We start from the raw sequence: 15,402 nt of genomic DNA, 5'->3' as shown, positions 1-15,402 counted from the left end.
GATATAATCATGAAAGGATTAAAGTGATGTTTGTGATATTATCACAAAAAAAAAGAAAAAAAAAACTTTAGGCCATAATCTCTACTGAGTTTACACTGAACTACGGAGCCCATTTTAACCTATAAAGATAACACTAGAGGTGAATAAATGGTAGATTACTAAGAAATTAGATGACAAGCGATAACCAGTTTAAAGGAGCGGGAGCTCAATTCAGTTCGAGGGAAAGTTCTTAGAATTCTGATGAATTATTAGGATTTCTAATGGATTATAGCAGTCTAGGCTTGGGGAGTGGGGTGAGGTAACATACTCCGGTAGTTAGAGGAATGAAACAAATAAGGATTTAAAAGCAGGAGTCACATGGCATCCCAATGTGTTAGAAGAGAGTATTGGTTGTATTATTGTTATTCCCATTTTATAAGAAAAGAAACTGAGACACAAGTTAACCTGCCTAAGGTCACATACCCCATAAGTAGGTATATGTATGTTATATATGCAGATTTTTTGGCTCCTTAATTCACTCTGTCATCCACTTTAGTATATAACTATAATGTATCAGCAGACATTTACTGAGTAATTAATATGTGCCAGACTGTATGTTCAATACACCTTATAACAACCCTGTGAAGTCTGGTATTATTATCCCTATTTTTAAAGTGAGAAAGCTGAGACTTGTAGAGAGGTTAAGTAGGATCTGAACCAAAATGGAAAGGAAGGAATGCATATGAGAGGGAATTTGGAAAAACATATACAGCTTGCTGATTGGCAGTAAAAATTTGCAGAAGTGTCGAAAGGGATTTAAAGTTTGGGTAACTAAACACTAACAATAAAATATTGAAAAAAGGGCTCAAGAAGCTGACTTCTTCAGAGGTAGGCAAATGGGCAAGGAACAGAAAAGAGTAATACCTTCTTCAAGTTAATTTATATTTTCTAATGAATTATTTCTGTTTTAATTAGTTAAAAAATAAAACTGGTGACATCCAAAATTCAACTGATGTGTAGTTCTTTATATATATTTTTAGTGTTCTAGTGTTGCAATGATGTGTTTGAAACTTCAAAAGTGCAGAGTATTCATATTACTCTGCTAACCTCTAGGCTACAAAAACAAATGCCCAGGAAAATTTTTATTACATGAGAAACATTAAATTGAACTGTAGATTATTTTTATAGTTTCAACTTCATTCTAAATGTCTTTTTAGCTCAATCAGTAAAACCAAGTACAAGAAGAAAGAAAGGAATAGAACTGGGAGACATTCAGAGTTCCATCGAATCTATAAAACAAACACAGGAAGAAATTAAAAGGTAATATACTAACAGTTACTATTCCTTTGAGACCAAGGAGTAGTTAAGAATCCTGTTATGTGGGAAATCATATACAAACTTCATATTTTTATAACATTTAGCTAAGTTAAAATAGAATGTTAGTTTCTGTCACCTGATGTTTGACACTTATGAAATTCCTCCATCACTAAAATACTTGGGAAGGGAGGAGAGGTTGTTTTTTCTCTGTGAGGGTAGAATTGGAATCACTTTATTTACTCCTGTAGTATGCTAGGAATGTAGCTGAGTTGCCTGTGGAGGTGGGGTTGTTTCTGAGAAAGTCAGTTAACAAAGGCCTCTATAGTCCCTTCTGTGCATGGCTATAATTTCATTGGAATGCATCAGTTGAAATACTGAAATGCATCCATAACAGTGGGTAAATATTCACTCTTTGAGCCCTTAAATATTCCTCTTTGCAGTCTCAGACCCCTCCCCCAGCCCCTACATACCACCCCATTACCCAGCAACTAAAAATTATTAAGTGCTCTGTGAGTGTATAATATCAAATTGTGGGCTCTATGCCAACATTTCTGGCAAATCATTATAAAATTTGTTGTTGCTTATTTTTGTAGAAATATTATGGCTCTTCGAAATCATTTAGTTTCAAGCACACCTGCCACAGATTATTTTCTGCAACAAAAAGACTACTTCATCATTTTCCTCCTGATTTTGCTTCAAGTCATAATAAACTTCATGTTCAAGTAGAAGTTCTCTGCCATTGAATCAGTGAACTAGAAAGATCTGATTTGGCCTGGGACCAGTGTTCAAGTTGGTTTCGTCTTTATTAAAAATCACAATATTCTGAAAACAAAAAACCTAGGAGATAAATGTAGAGGTATTGACTTTTCGTATCTTTTATCTTCACACTGAAACAAGAGCTATCCTATTTGATTATTAAAGTGAGCTATGTGTTAAGTGCCAGGACATTTCTAGCTTTTGTGAGAATGTGTCTACATGTGAGTATAATAAACCCACATGTATACACAATTGTCTCTTATGTACTCTTACCTGACAGTAGTCTTTGTATTCTATAGTATGTTCTGAGATATAATGTTAACATTGTTCATAACAAAAAATGCTATCAATCTTATATGTAATCTATTTTCTTCATAAAACAGGCACAAAACTTTTATCAGTAAGGAATTACAGATTGAGAAATGATGGGAAAATAGACATAATTAATTCAATACACTACTGTTAAAATCATTTGCAAAGCACTCAGCTCAATTGTCTTCTTAGAAGGAAAGAAAAAGTATGAATAGTCAAAATGAATACACTGAGAGAGATAAATGGCAAATTGCTTTTTAAAAAGTTTACATAAGATTTTTTTTAACCCCTAGAATTTAATATTTATAGATCCAGGTAAATATATATACTTTTGTTTACATCAGTATAAAAACACTGGTGTGCAACTACTTGGATTGATTATAGTACCACCTTAAGCACTTGCTGAAAAAAATGTGGTCAAAATTGATTGCTGTCCTTTTTTCTTTCTTTTGTTTTTCTTAAGTCAGCTGGTTCATAACATAGGCCAAATTCTAGAGATGTTTGTAGGGCATTTGAAGTGCTGATAATTCATGTTTTTTCATTATGAAAACTTATTTTAGCTTTAGACTCTAATGTGTTCAGTGAATAAGCAGGATACAAAAAATTATAGCCAGTATTTTACTTCAAAAACCAAAAAGAGAAAGGCAATAAGAAAAGACACTGTGTGGTGGCCTTTATGTGAACATTAAAATTGGTTTTTGTAAAATGTGCAATAAGTTGAGTATTTACGAAGAGTATCAAGTTCTGAAGTTTAATTTTTTATTATCCTCCCTCTTCTTAGTAACTTCTTTCTGTGGCAAAACCACAATTCTTTAAGATTCCTATTGTTCAGGCTAAGGCAAACTAAGTTTTTTTTGTTTGTTTCTTCAGTTTAATATTTTGACTTTGTATTTTTACAGAAATATTTATATTCCTCGAAAGCAATTTTTGCCAAGGTAGTTAGGTTTAGGAATATGTTGTTCTAAATATATCTTAAATCCTGAAAGTATAGATTTTGAAATGTTTTTTAATGAAAATGAAGGTCAGAGAGAATAATCACCCCCACCACATTTGCCTTTCTGTAGGAGGAGGCTGTGAAATGGTAAAATTACAATCATTTATGCCATGATAAATACAAGGGTTGATTGGTAAATTATGAAAACCAAAATGATAAAAAGAGCCTGCTTTTTTCCCTAATCAATATAGCTATCTCAAGTATCCTTAGGTTTCTATGAAGAACCATTTCCCATGTTTTGTTGGCAAAATAATGCTGTATTCCATATGTACATGTGACAGGATGTTTTAAATTGATAAAAGCATAAATATACCCAGTGTTTTCATGACATTAGAACAAATAGAGTTTTGGTTATATTTTGTATTTGTCAATATAATTTTTGTATTCACATTCTGTTACACTCTGCCTATTCATTGATATATGATATTCTGTAAATATTGTACAGTTTCATCTTTTTTATTGTTTAGTTAATTACATACAACTTGATTGGCTTATCACAAAAATCATTTCATCATTAAACCTTGTTAACATTTTTTTTTATTGGTGACCCACCTCTTAGGACTTTGGTCTTATCCACGTGTATGTTGTTTTCATTTGGTCCAAATAATATTTTATTTGTATGGGTATCTTCTAAGACTAAATAGGTAGTTATGTTCTTTATTTTTAAAATTTCTTTTTAGAGCAAATGTTATGGGTTCTTACCCAAAGAGTCAAAAACTATTTCTTAAGAAAGAGCAGGGTTATTCATGACTGTTCCTTATACACTAAAAGCATGCATCTAATCTAATAGTCCTCTTATGCTTTTAGTTGTATGAGTTTCTTTCTATGAACTGAACACAAAACTCAGGAATTGGTGGCTTAATTTTAGATCAGTGCTTGTACTAGACTTAGTTATATGAATCTTTAAAACACATAATTACTAACTTTGTAGCCATATATGTAATTGACTTTGAATGTTACTTGCCTGAAATTAATCTTCCTTCACACATGGATTCATAATGTGATTTACGGTTCCAAGTTGTCTGAGAGCCTCCTGAGGGTTTCTAGGATTTATGACTAGTTTTTTTCATTTATCCAAATGTTATTTTCCTACATGAAAATTTAACTGAGTAATAATTATTCACATGTGCATTTTCTTTTTAGCTGTTAAATGTACTATGCCATCACCATTTAGTAAGATGTAGCTGGCCCAGGACATGTAAAAAAAAAAAAAAAAAAAATACATAGAGCATGTGAAATGTTAAGTTACAGCAATAGATATTTTACTTATATTTCATGTTAGTACTTTTTTGTTTTATATCAGTTATAAAGGTACAGTGTACTCTTTGTCACAGCTCAGTTGGTAATTGCATTCCATTGAAAAGTTGGCCTTGTAAAATACAACTCTCATTTAATATTCATGCTTTTGTGCCTTTAAGAAAATATTTTTGTCATTTTTTTGTGTTACAGAACTATAATATGATTCAAGGTGTTTATAGGCTTAATTGTCATAAAAGGGTCATTTCTGTGTGTCACTTCATTTCTTTTTATATAGCTATATTTAAACAATAATGCTATCTTTTATAAGGGTTTGTCTATTTACCTATTCTTTACTCAGACATTGATGTAGACTTGTCAGATTATTCTGAGTATTGTTAACAGTGCCTTTTCGATGGATTTCACACTTTTTGGCTGTTAACTTGTGCCATATACACACAAAATTTTGTGGAAGGCAGTTTTAACTTTTTGAAGAATATCTGTCAAAATTTAAGAAAACAAATGTATAAAATTCCATTTTTTCCAGTGTTTAGCATTTCTAGTAAGCAGTGAGGTTTTCTGTTTGACATACAGTGATGATGGCATTATTGATAAGCCATACATGAGACTGCAGATTATATTGAATCATATTAAATGTACAGAAATAAAATACTAGATTTATATCAAATTTTCCAATTTGAACCAGTGGGGAAAATCCCACAGAAATCAGTAAGTTTACATTTCAGTTTCTATCTTATTTGACTAAGTGGAAAGAGATTCTTTAAAATGTATAACCTGCCATTATGTAATTTGGTTTCATTTTATTCTACCTGTTGTGTGAGTTTAGTATATTTAATTTACTTTTTGTTACTCTTTACATACTGTTTATTTTTATTACAGTTTTTAATTGAAGATGGACTGTTAAAATTGTATAGGACCAGTGTCGTCTTAATATGATTAATATATTTACAGGAGCCACACGAAACCCGTGACAAAATGAATGTGAATATTCTTTCTAAAAATTTAGAAAATATCTTTTTGCATTTATGTAATTTGTTTTACAATATCAAAATTTTTCATTTAAAGAAAAAAATGTCATGAAACATTTGAATTGATGAGCCACAGAACTTCAGCTGAAATTTTTTTCACTTTTTAGCATGCTAAATATACATCTGAGTTTAAATATTCTGTTTAATGGCCATTTATAAATACAAGCACTACCACTGGTCAGTTTTGTGTGATAGAATAAAAATATGTTACCTGCAGTGTAAGTACAGCACACTGTCAAATTCTTTTCCTTAAGGTGCACAGTAAATGTACAGATAGTTATAGGCTACTGTTTTGTAATGTAGTACATTTCTAATCTATTATTCCTAACCTATTATAACTGTTTGCAGAGAGAAAAGAATTGAATTTTTCTAATAATCCATAAAATTATGCTAACTTCTACAAGTAGGCTTCTAAATAAAATTTTTTAAAAAAAGCAAACGGTGATCAAGTGACTTTCAATACAATATGGTGACTAAATTAGTGCTAATTTGTTTTAATCCCCCCTTTTAGGGGGATAGGGATAGCTGCAAAGGATGGCAAAGGACTTGAAAGGGATTCAACAGTGAGAATCCCTGAAGTATGCTTTGCTTGGTGCTTTATATTCATTCTCCTCGAATCCTCTATGAGAACTTTAAGAGGAAGTTAGCCAGATTTTATACATGAAGACGCTGAGGCTCAGAGGGGTTGAATGTCTCCAAAAGCTACAGAGTAAGAGTGGTAGCCCACTGTTACTTTAAGAGTAAAAACACAAGTTTGAATCTGTATCTCCATAGTACACCTAAATAGAACTCTAGTAGCACTTCACTTCTAAATGTCAGGAATATAATCCACTGCTTGAATCTATATTGAGTAATGTAACCCGAGTAGCACCAGAAAAAAACCCTACTGTTAAACATACACGAAATCCATATGAAAGGTTTTTTTTTTTTTTTTTTTAACCCCCCTCAGATCACCTATTAGTCCATACCAAGTCAACATCAGATGAGTTCCGAGGCATCATTCCTCTCTGGTTTTCCCCCACCCTCCTTTCTTCCCATTCTTGCTCTTTGCTCAGGGTCCAATTGCTTCTGGCTGTCATTTGGTTTGGTTTGGTTTAATTGGGGAGAAAAAGATGGGAGGGCCTGCCGGTTCCTCCTATCTTGTTCATAGCAATAAGGATTAAGGAAAACGGGCCCCTCATTGTCCAACCTCAGTGAAACATCTACAAGATCATTTTCTTGCTAATATTGGCATGTTTCTACTCTAGATGATGTATGTTGTGCTGTTATGCTAGTTGAATCTTCTGCATCTCACAAAATATCACTTGTGGGAATAATAAACCAGGAGAGTGGTGACCTACCACAGTAATTTGGTGGGTGTGTCCGAGGTGTCTGAACCAGAGCAATTCCATCTTGAATAGGAGCTGGGTAAAATGAGGCTAAGATCTACTAGGCTGCATTCCCAAACGATTAAGGCATTCTAAGTCACAGGATGAGATAGGAGGTTGGCACAAGATACAGGTCACAAAGACCTTGCTGATAAAACAGGTTGCAGTAAAGCTGGCTAAAACCCACCAAAACCAAGATGGCCACGAGAGTGACCTCTGGTTTTCCTCACTGCTACACTCCCATCAGCGCCATGACAGTTTACAAATGTCATGGCAATGTCAGGAAGTTACGCTATATGGTCTAAAAAGGGGAGGCGTGAATAATCCACCCCTAACATGTTTAGCATATCATCAAGAAATAACCATAAAAATGGGCAACCAGCAGCCCTTGGGGCTGCTCTGCCTGTGGAGTAGCCATTATTTTATTCTTCTTAATAAACTTGCTTTCACTTTATGGACTCGCCCTGAATTATTTCTTGCATGAGATCCAAGAACCCTCTCTTGGGGTCTGGATTGGGACCCTTTTCCTGAAACAGGTGTAATATAAGTATTTGAATGTTGAGTGCTAACTATGCCAGGCACTATGCAGTGTTTAGTGAACATTCTCTAGACCTCCTCAAAACCTTTTGAGATTTTTATTTTATATATATTATCTCCATTGGTTTTTTTGGCGGGGATTGTTTTGTTTTGAGACAAGGTCTGGCTCTGTCGCCCAGGCTGGAGTGCAGTGGTGCGATCTCCGCTCACCGCAACCTCCCTTCCCGAGTTCAAGCAATTCTCATGCCTCAGCCTCCAGAGTAGCTGGGATTACAAGCATGCACTACCATGCCCAGCTAATTTTTGTGTTTTTAGAAGAGACGGGATTTCGCTATGTTGGCCATGCTGGTCTTGAACTCTTGGCTTCCTGTGATTGCCTGCCTCGGCCTCCCAAAGTGCTGGAATCACAGCCATGAGCCACCACACCAGGCCCATTGTTTTTAAAGATGAGAAAAGCAGAGGTCAAAGAGGATACTTGGTGAATGCCACAGGTAAGGAAATGACAGAGCAAACCCAGGTCTGAATCCAAAGCCCATACTCAAGTGCCTGTGTTTTAGGCCAAGGAAGGTGGCTCATGCCTGTAATCCTAAAACTTTAGAAGGCCAAGTCTGGAGGATCACTTGAGGCCAGAAATTCAAGATCAGCCTGGGCAACATAGGGAGAGCCTGTCGCTACTAAAAAAGAAAATAACCGGGTGTAGTGAGGCACAAAGCAACTTGAAGGCTAAGACAGGAGGATCACAAGCTCAGGAATTCGGAGCTGCAGTGAGCTATGATGGAGCCACTGCACTCCAGCCTGGGCGGCAGAGTGAGACCTCGTCTCTTTAAAAAAAAAAAAAAAAAAAGGGTTGTAATATAAGAGACAGTATTTTCTGTCTTTGGATTATATACACTAATCCTTGGCCATGTGTTTTAAAGCATACTGTTGATCACCAACGCGACTAATGGATTTAAATCTTCACATCGGCCTGGTGCGGTGGCTCATGCCTGTAATCCCAACACTCTGAAGGGCCCTGGCAGGTGGATCATTCGGGTCAGGAGTTTGAAACCAGCCTGGTCAACATGGTGACATCCCCTTCTCTACTAAAAATACAAATATTGGCCGGGCACAGTGGCGTAGGCCTGTAATCCCAGCTACTTGGGAGGCTGAGGCACGGGAATCGCTTGAACCCGGGAGACGTAGGTTGCAGTCAGCCGAGACTGCACTACTGCACTCCAGCCTGGGCGACAGAGCGAGACTCCATCTCAAAAAAAAAATAAAATAAATAAATAAATGGAATCTTCTCATCATTTCTGCTTAATATCTCTGTGGTGTCTAGAGTTTTATTGTGATACCTGAGTTAAGGAAATGTGGTAAAGCCTCTGCAGCGGACATAAAGCCTGCAATTCACGGCTGCAGCTAGGCTCTCCTCACCTGTCCTACATCTACAAATTATTTCCGTGACGGTAAGGAGACCAATTCGTGGAGAATGTGGACAGAACATGCGTGAATCCAAGGCAGAGGTTTTGCCCCGGAACAAGCAGCTTCTGGCAGGGGATGAAAGCCAGCTGAGTTCCAACCGGGGTGCCCTCTCCTTCGCGCAGACCCCAATACCCTGCTGACTTTGGAAGAAAGTTTCTCGGGAGACTAAGGGATTTGGGGGCAGCGGACGCCACTGGAGGGAAATGAATTCACCTAGGGAGTCGGGGAAGGGCTTAGGGTTGCCGTTCCTGGTACAGCTGCTGGAAATCCTAGTCTTTTTATCTGTCTTCGCAGACAACAGGGCAGCTCACCCCACCTGGCAAAGCTGCGGGGCTTTTCCACCAACCGGACAGAAGGGCAGCCCTCTCGCCCAACCAAGAAGCCGTGTTACCGGCTTCCGGGTTTTCTCCCCGCCTATTCCGTTTCCGGCCGTTCCCGCCCCTTTTTTCGGTCGGCCCCGGTGTTCTGCAAGCCGGCCAAAAAGGGGAAGCGGCCCAGATGCTAAGTTCTATGGCCGCCACAGGGTCTGTGAAGGCGGCGTTGCAGGTGGCCGAGGTGCTGGAAGCCATCGTAAGCTGCTGCATGGGGCCCGAGGGACGGCAGGTTTTGTGTACGAAGCCGACTGGCGAGGTGCTTCTCAGCCGGAATGGAGGCCGCCTCCTGGAGGCGCTACACTTACAGCATCCCATAGCCAGGTACCCGCGTCCCACACGCTAGCCTGTAGCTGGGCACCCCAGGCAGCCTCTGTGGACCTCTTGTCCCATCCTGAGGCTATACGTACTTGGAAAGACTGACCTCGGGTGAAATCGCTGTCTGCTCGGAATTAGAGCCCTGCCCAAGGGAACACTCCTTTACCCCAAATCTTATCAACTCCCAAGACCACTTCTCCCCACTCCACCCAACCGTAGAATCTGGGAATAGAGCACAATTTTTTCCAAGAAAGGAAAAAACTAAGGATGTATCAAAGGAACAATATTCTCATTTTATACTTATGGCTGTGTAAACATGATTTTAATTTAAGATGTGGGAAGCCGGCCTTTTGAAAATGAGTTGCTTTATTTCTTTTTTGTGCAGGATGATAGTGGACTGTGTTTCCAGTCATCTCAAAAAAACAGGAGATGGTGCAAAAACATTTATTATCTTTCTTTGCCATTTGCTTAGAGGACTTCATGCAGTCACAGACAGAGAAAAGGATCCTTTGATGTGTGAAAACATTCAAACCCATGGAAGGTATTGGAAAAATTGTTGTCAGTGGAAATTTATTTCCCAGGCTCTCGTAACGTTTCAGACACAAATATTAGACGGTATTATGGACCAGTACCTAAGTAGACACTTTTTGTCTATCTTTTCATCTGCTAAAGAGAGAACATTGTGTAGGAGCTCTTTAGAGTTACTCTTAGAAGCATACTTTTGTGGAAGAGTGGGAAGAAATAATCACAAATTTATTTCACAGTTGATGTGTGACTACTTTTTCAAGTGTATGACTTGTAAAACTGAGATTGATGTGTTTGAGTTAGTGGATGACTATTTTGTAGAGCTGAATGTTGGTGTCACTGGCCTTCCTGTTTCAGATTCCAGGATCATAGCTGGTCTTGTGCTTCAGAAAGATTTTTCTGTGTACTGCCCAGCAGATGGTGACATACGAATGGTGATAGTAACAGAAACCATTCAGCCTCTTTTTTCCACTTCTGGGTCAGAGTTTATTCTAAATTCAGAAGCACAGTTTCAAACATCTCAATTTTGGATTATGGAAAAGACAAAAGCAATAATGAAACATCTACGTAGTCAGAATGTAAAATTGCTCCTATCTAGTGTGAAACAACCAGATTTAGTTATTTATTATGCAGGGGTGAATGGCATATCAGTGGTTGAGTGTTTATCATCATCAGAAGTTTCTCTTATCCAGAGGATCATTGGTCTTTCTCCATTTGTACCACCACAGGCCTTTTCACAGTGTGAAATATCTAACACTGCTTTGGTGAAATTTTGTAAACCTCTTATCCTCAGATCCAAAAGATACGTTCATCTTGGCTTGATTGGCACGTGTACATTTATACCACACTGTGTAGTTCTTTGTGGACCAGTGCAGGGTCTCATTGAACAACATGAGGATGCTTTACATGGAGCATTTAAAATGCTTCGGCAATTATTTAAAGACCTTGATCTAAATTACATGACACAAACCAGTGACCAAAATGGCACTTCAAGTCTTTTTATTTATAAGAACAGTGGAGAAAGTTATCAAGCACCAGATACTGGTAAGGGCTCAATACAGAGGCCTTATCAGGACACAGTTGTAGAGAACAAAGATGAATTGGAAAAAACTCAAACATATTTAAAAGTACATTCTAATTTGGTAATTTCAGATGTAGAATTAGAAACATATATTCCGTATTCAACCCCAACAGATACATTCCAAACAGATGAAACGCTGAAATGTTTGTCTTTGGAAAGAAACAGGCTAACTGATGATTATGAACCATTACTCAAAAACAATTCCACTGCTTATTCAACAAGAGGAAACAATAGAATAGACATTTCTTATGAAAATTTACAAGTCACAAATATTACTGGAAAGGGAAGCATGTTACCAGTGAGTTATAAGTTACAGAATATGGGTGCTTCCCAGAGTTACCTTTCCTCATCTATGCCAGCTGGTTGTGTTTTGCCCGTAGGTGGTAATTTTGAGATCTTGTTACATTACTATCTTCTCAACTATGCCAAAAAATGCCATCAATCAGAAGAAACCATGGTTAGTATGATAATAGCTAATGCACTTTTAGGCATTCCCAGAGTCCTTTATAAATCTAAAACAGGAAAGTACAGCTTTCCACATATATATATAAGAGCTGTCCATGCACTGCAAACCAATCAACCCTTGGTAAGCAGTCAGACAGGTTTGGAATCAGTAACAGGTAAATACCAGCTACTAACTTCAGTCCTTCAGTGTTTGACAAAAATATTAACCATTGACTTGGTAATCACTGTTAAGAGACACCCTCAGAAAGTTCACAATCAAGATTCAGAAGATGAACTATAACATCAGAAGTTTTTTTTTTTTTTTTTTTTTGAGACGGAGTCTTGCTTTGTCACCCAGGCTGGAGTGCAGTGGCACAATCTCCACTCACTGCAAGCTCCGCTTCCCGGGTTCACACCATTCTCCTGCCTCAGCCTCCCGTGTAGCTGGGACTACAGGTGCCCGCCACCACGCCCGGCTCATTTTTTTAAATGTATTTTTAGTAGAGACGGGGTTTCACCGTGTTAGCCAGGATGGTCTCGATCTCCTGACCTTGTGATCCGCCCGTCTCGGCCTCCCAAAGTGCTGGGATTACAGGCGTGAGCCACCGCGCCCGGTCAACACAGAAGTTTTTAACCAAACTTTTCATCTAACTCAAGCCAAGTAAAGCAGGCATGTGACCACCGATTCTAAAGTCAGTTCAGTCTGCTTAGGAAAATAGTGTAACTTTAAAAGTCTTTAGAAGAAAGGCACTAAGGTCGCCAGACCAGATGCAAATATTAAATTACTTTATGGAACAAATCTAGAGGGGAAGCCAAGATTTGGCTAAGTGTGTCTTTTTTCCCTATTTTATGCCTCTGTGTCTCAGCTCTGTGTTAGCCTCTGTGTTTAGGGTAGGGTGTTTCTTTGTAGCTCCTTTTTACTCTTCTGTATCTTTTTCACTCCAGCCCTCCTTCATCGTTACATGTTTAGTTCATAGAATCATTTAATTTCTGATTTGGGTAGGCTTATTCTAATTGTTTTTAATATTGAATACATTACTTGCATTAATTTTCCCTACTCATACTTTGTAAAGCAGTGAATAAAAGGCTCAAATTATTTTTTCGAAAATCATAAAATTAGCAGTGAATAAAAGGCTCAAATTTTTTTTCAAAAAGCATAAAATTAATTTTTACTTTTATGTGGTCATTGGTTTATTGCCACCTTGGATAGATTTTCACCTTCAATATACCTTTGAATATATGTTATCTGAAATATAACTGTGCATTGTGAACTCTTTCATTTCTGTAGTAAAAGGTTAATACTAGAAAGGATATACAATTAATACTTTCATTTTCTCCTGACCCCAAGAGCTTGTAAGGATATTTCATGTATTTACTGGTTTTTCTTGTATTTGGTGCATAGCCAGAGTTCCACAGTAACAAATAATTTGGCAATTTTTATTTCTAATGTTTATTTGTGTTTTTTTATTTTTATTTCTAATTTATTTCATTTACAAATGTTCATATTTTAAAAGCTTATCAATGTAAATAACATTATGCATCTTGTCATGGACAAGGACAGTGTCTTCTACCTTTATCAGTTCTCTGTAATAGCCAAAACAGTGCTATATTTACTCCACGTATTCAGAAATGCTTGTTGAATAAAACAGTGTTATCTTTAATTCATTCCTCTAATTACATGTTTCCAATTTACTTATTCAACAGGTTCTTACTTGGGTTGGGATTGAACTTAGGAAAACTGAAGAAAAAAACTTTCATTACAGTTGAAAAAGTGGTGACTAATGTATTTTAAAAACTATAATATCATGATCTTTTATATTAAATATAATTCTGGTTTTTTAAACATTTATGCTATATGATGCATTATTTTGTTTCTGTGAATATGGAGAGAATAAATGAGCTCTTTTGCTGAATTCATGGATGAATGAACTTTAATATTGCTGCATAATTTTTTTCTTTTTTTTTAAATTGCCTTTCAGGTCATTTAGTCACTTTCCTTTTTTTGTGGTTGTGTGAAACACTCCTCCATTACTGTAAGCATTTAATGACTTCCAGGCATGCCCAGTGCTTTGCATATGATAAACATTTAATAGGTATAAATAGTCACTAGTCCAGGAACGAGGGAACCCTGTTGTGAAGTGAGACTGAGTCTTTGTATGTTTGGCACTTGGTCTATATCTTACACACAATAGATGCCTGTTGAGGACCTATTTGTTGAATGAATTAGTCATTTGGTCCTCATAGATGGGATTATAATTTCTATAAACTTTCATGGGCAAAGGACTTCTCTACACAAAGTAATCCTTTTTCTTTTCATTAAAAGAAACCCCTTAAAAATAGTGGTAAAACTTTCATGGATTTATCCTTATTTACAGAATGACACTAGAGAGTTTACATCACTGAGTTAGATAGGAAAGCACTTTTAAAAATGTAATTACATTATACTTATACCCTCTACCACAAAGGATGTGAAATGACCTGCAATAAGAACAGACCACCCCCACCCAAGAAAAGGAACAGACAAAATTACAGTAAAATCTGAATGAAAATTTAAAAATCAAGACCAAGGAAAATGTAAAGACAAGTTAAAATCAAAATCAAGATCATGTTTCTATTTTGTACTGCTGCATAATGAATAATCCCAAAACTTAGTTTTTTGAATTATTATGTTATTTACTTGTGATTCTGGGGGTTGACTGGGCTTAACTAGACAATTTCCGCTGTATTCTATTGTTTAGCCGTCATAAGTATCACCTGAGGTTCAAGGGAGACGAATGCAGGCCCCACCACTCAATGGGAACAGTGTCAGTGTCACATCATAAGAGCATGTGGGATGGGATATATTGAGGCAGCTATCTTTGGAAAATACAATCTGCTGCACCATGGGAGGGAAAAGACAAATACGCATTAACTTCTCAGCTGCGTTTCTTTTTATTATTAAGTTACATGTCGATCCACCTCCCACAAACACATTTTCTCCAATAATCATTATAGACCTTCTTATTTTTTCTCCTTGGGCCAGCATGAGCCATTTTTATTTTCAGAGCAATCGACACTAAATAGTTAAACTTGAACATCCTTGAACTGGTTCAGCCAGGGATGCTATTTAATTATGTTGTACAGGAATTGCCATGTTATCCACATTTCAGACTAAAAGGGAAGGGGAAGAAGAATGCAGTTTGAGCTTGAACTTTTATCAGAAATTGCCCATCCCCTCCCTTTCCCATCATCACAGCTTAGCAGAGAAAACAAAAACTACAGCTCACAAACCATGTATATGTATGTATATATAGTTATTAATTGCAACTTTGTCATAGCAAAAGATTGCTAACAGCCTGAAAGCTAGATGGATTCACAAAGAGAGGCAATGATTTGGAGGGGTGGGGGTGTCTCCTACCAATCAGGAGGAGGTAGGAAGATTTCTCAATGTCATTTTGATTTTTGAACCAATTGAATATTACCTATACAAAAATGAAATAAAATTTTAAAATAGATCTAGTGCAAGCATATAGAGAATACTCTCCAAATAGTAATTAAGTAATAAGGACCCTGATCTAAGGAAATGCAAGATCAGCGTGGAAGAAAAACTACGTGAGAGACACCCTGACAAATAAGTAGAACTTTGACAATAAAAGATATACACCTAAAAAAAAGG

General features: G+C 36.8%; 2 protein-coding genes across 10 annotated transcripts in view; both read left to right on the top strand.

Annotated features, from left to right (window-relative positions):
* Positions 1–6,082, top strand: part of OSBPL8 (oxysterol binding protein like 8) — a 216,489-nt gene extending 210,407 nt beyond the window's left edge. For all 9 annotated transcript variants that reach the window (XM_037996779.2, XM_008004084.3, XM_008004082.3 and 6 more), the window contains 2 exons: positions 1,197–1,299; positions 1,890–6,082. In XM_037996779.2, coding sequence (XP_037852707.1) covers positions 1,197–1,299; positions 1,890–2,022 — 236 coding nt within the window. In that variant the 3' untranslated portion in view covers positions 2,023–6,082. The remainder of the gene's footprint in view (positions 1–1,196; positions 1,300–1,889) is intronic.
* Positions 6,083–9,429: 3,347 nt separating this feature from the next.
* BBS10 (Bardet-Biedl syndrome 10) lies at positions 9,430–13,660 on the top strand. Its single transcript, XM_008004073.3, has 2 exons — positions 9,430–9,703; positions 10,083–13,660. Exons 1-2 carry the CDS (start codon positions 9,507–9,509, stop codon positions 12,046–12,048), a joined length of 2,163 nt encoding a protein of 720 aa, XP_008002264.3. The 5' UTR covers positions 9,430–9,506; the 3' UTR covers positions 12,049–13,660.
* Positions 13,661–15,402: the final 1,742 nt, after the last annotated feature.

Source organism: Chlorocebus sabaeus, chromosome 11 (assembly GCF_047675955.1).
Source record: "Chlorocebus sabaeus isolate Y175 chromosome 11, mChlSab1.0.hap1, whole genome shotgun sequence".
Taxonomy (NCBI): Eukaryota; Metazoa; Chordata; class Mammalia; order Primates; family Cercopithecidae; genus Chlorocebus; species Chlorocebus sabaeus.
Note: the sequence above shows the minus strand (reverse complement) of the source record. Positions and strands in the feature narration are given on the sequence as shown.

What these genes read in the sequence shown, in the direction of transcription:
- BBS10 (XM_008004073.3), top strand. Translation starts at nt 9,507, where the DNA reads ATGCTAAGTTCTATGGCCGCCACAGGGTCTGTGAAGGCGGCGTTGCAG. An exon ending in TTACAGCATCCCATAGCCAG is followed by an intron (nt 9,704 to 10,082) that starts GTACCCGCGTCC and finishes TTTTTTGTGCAG; the next exon opens with GATGATAGTGGACTGTGTTT.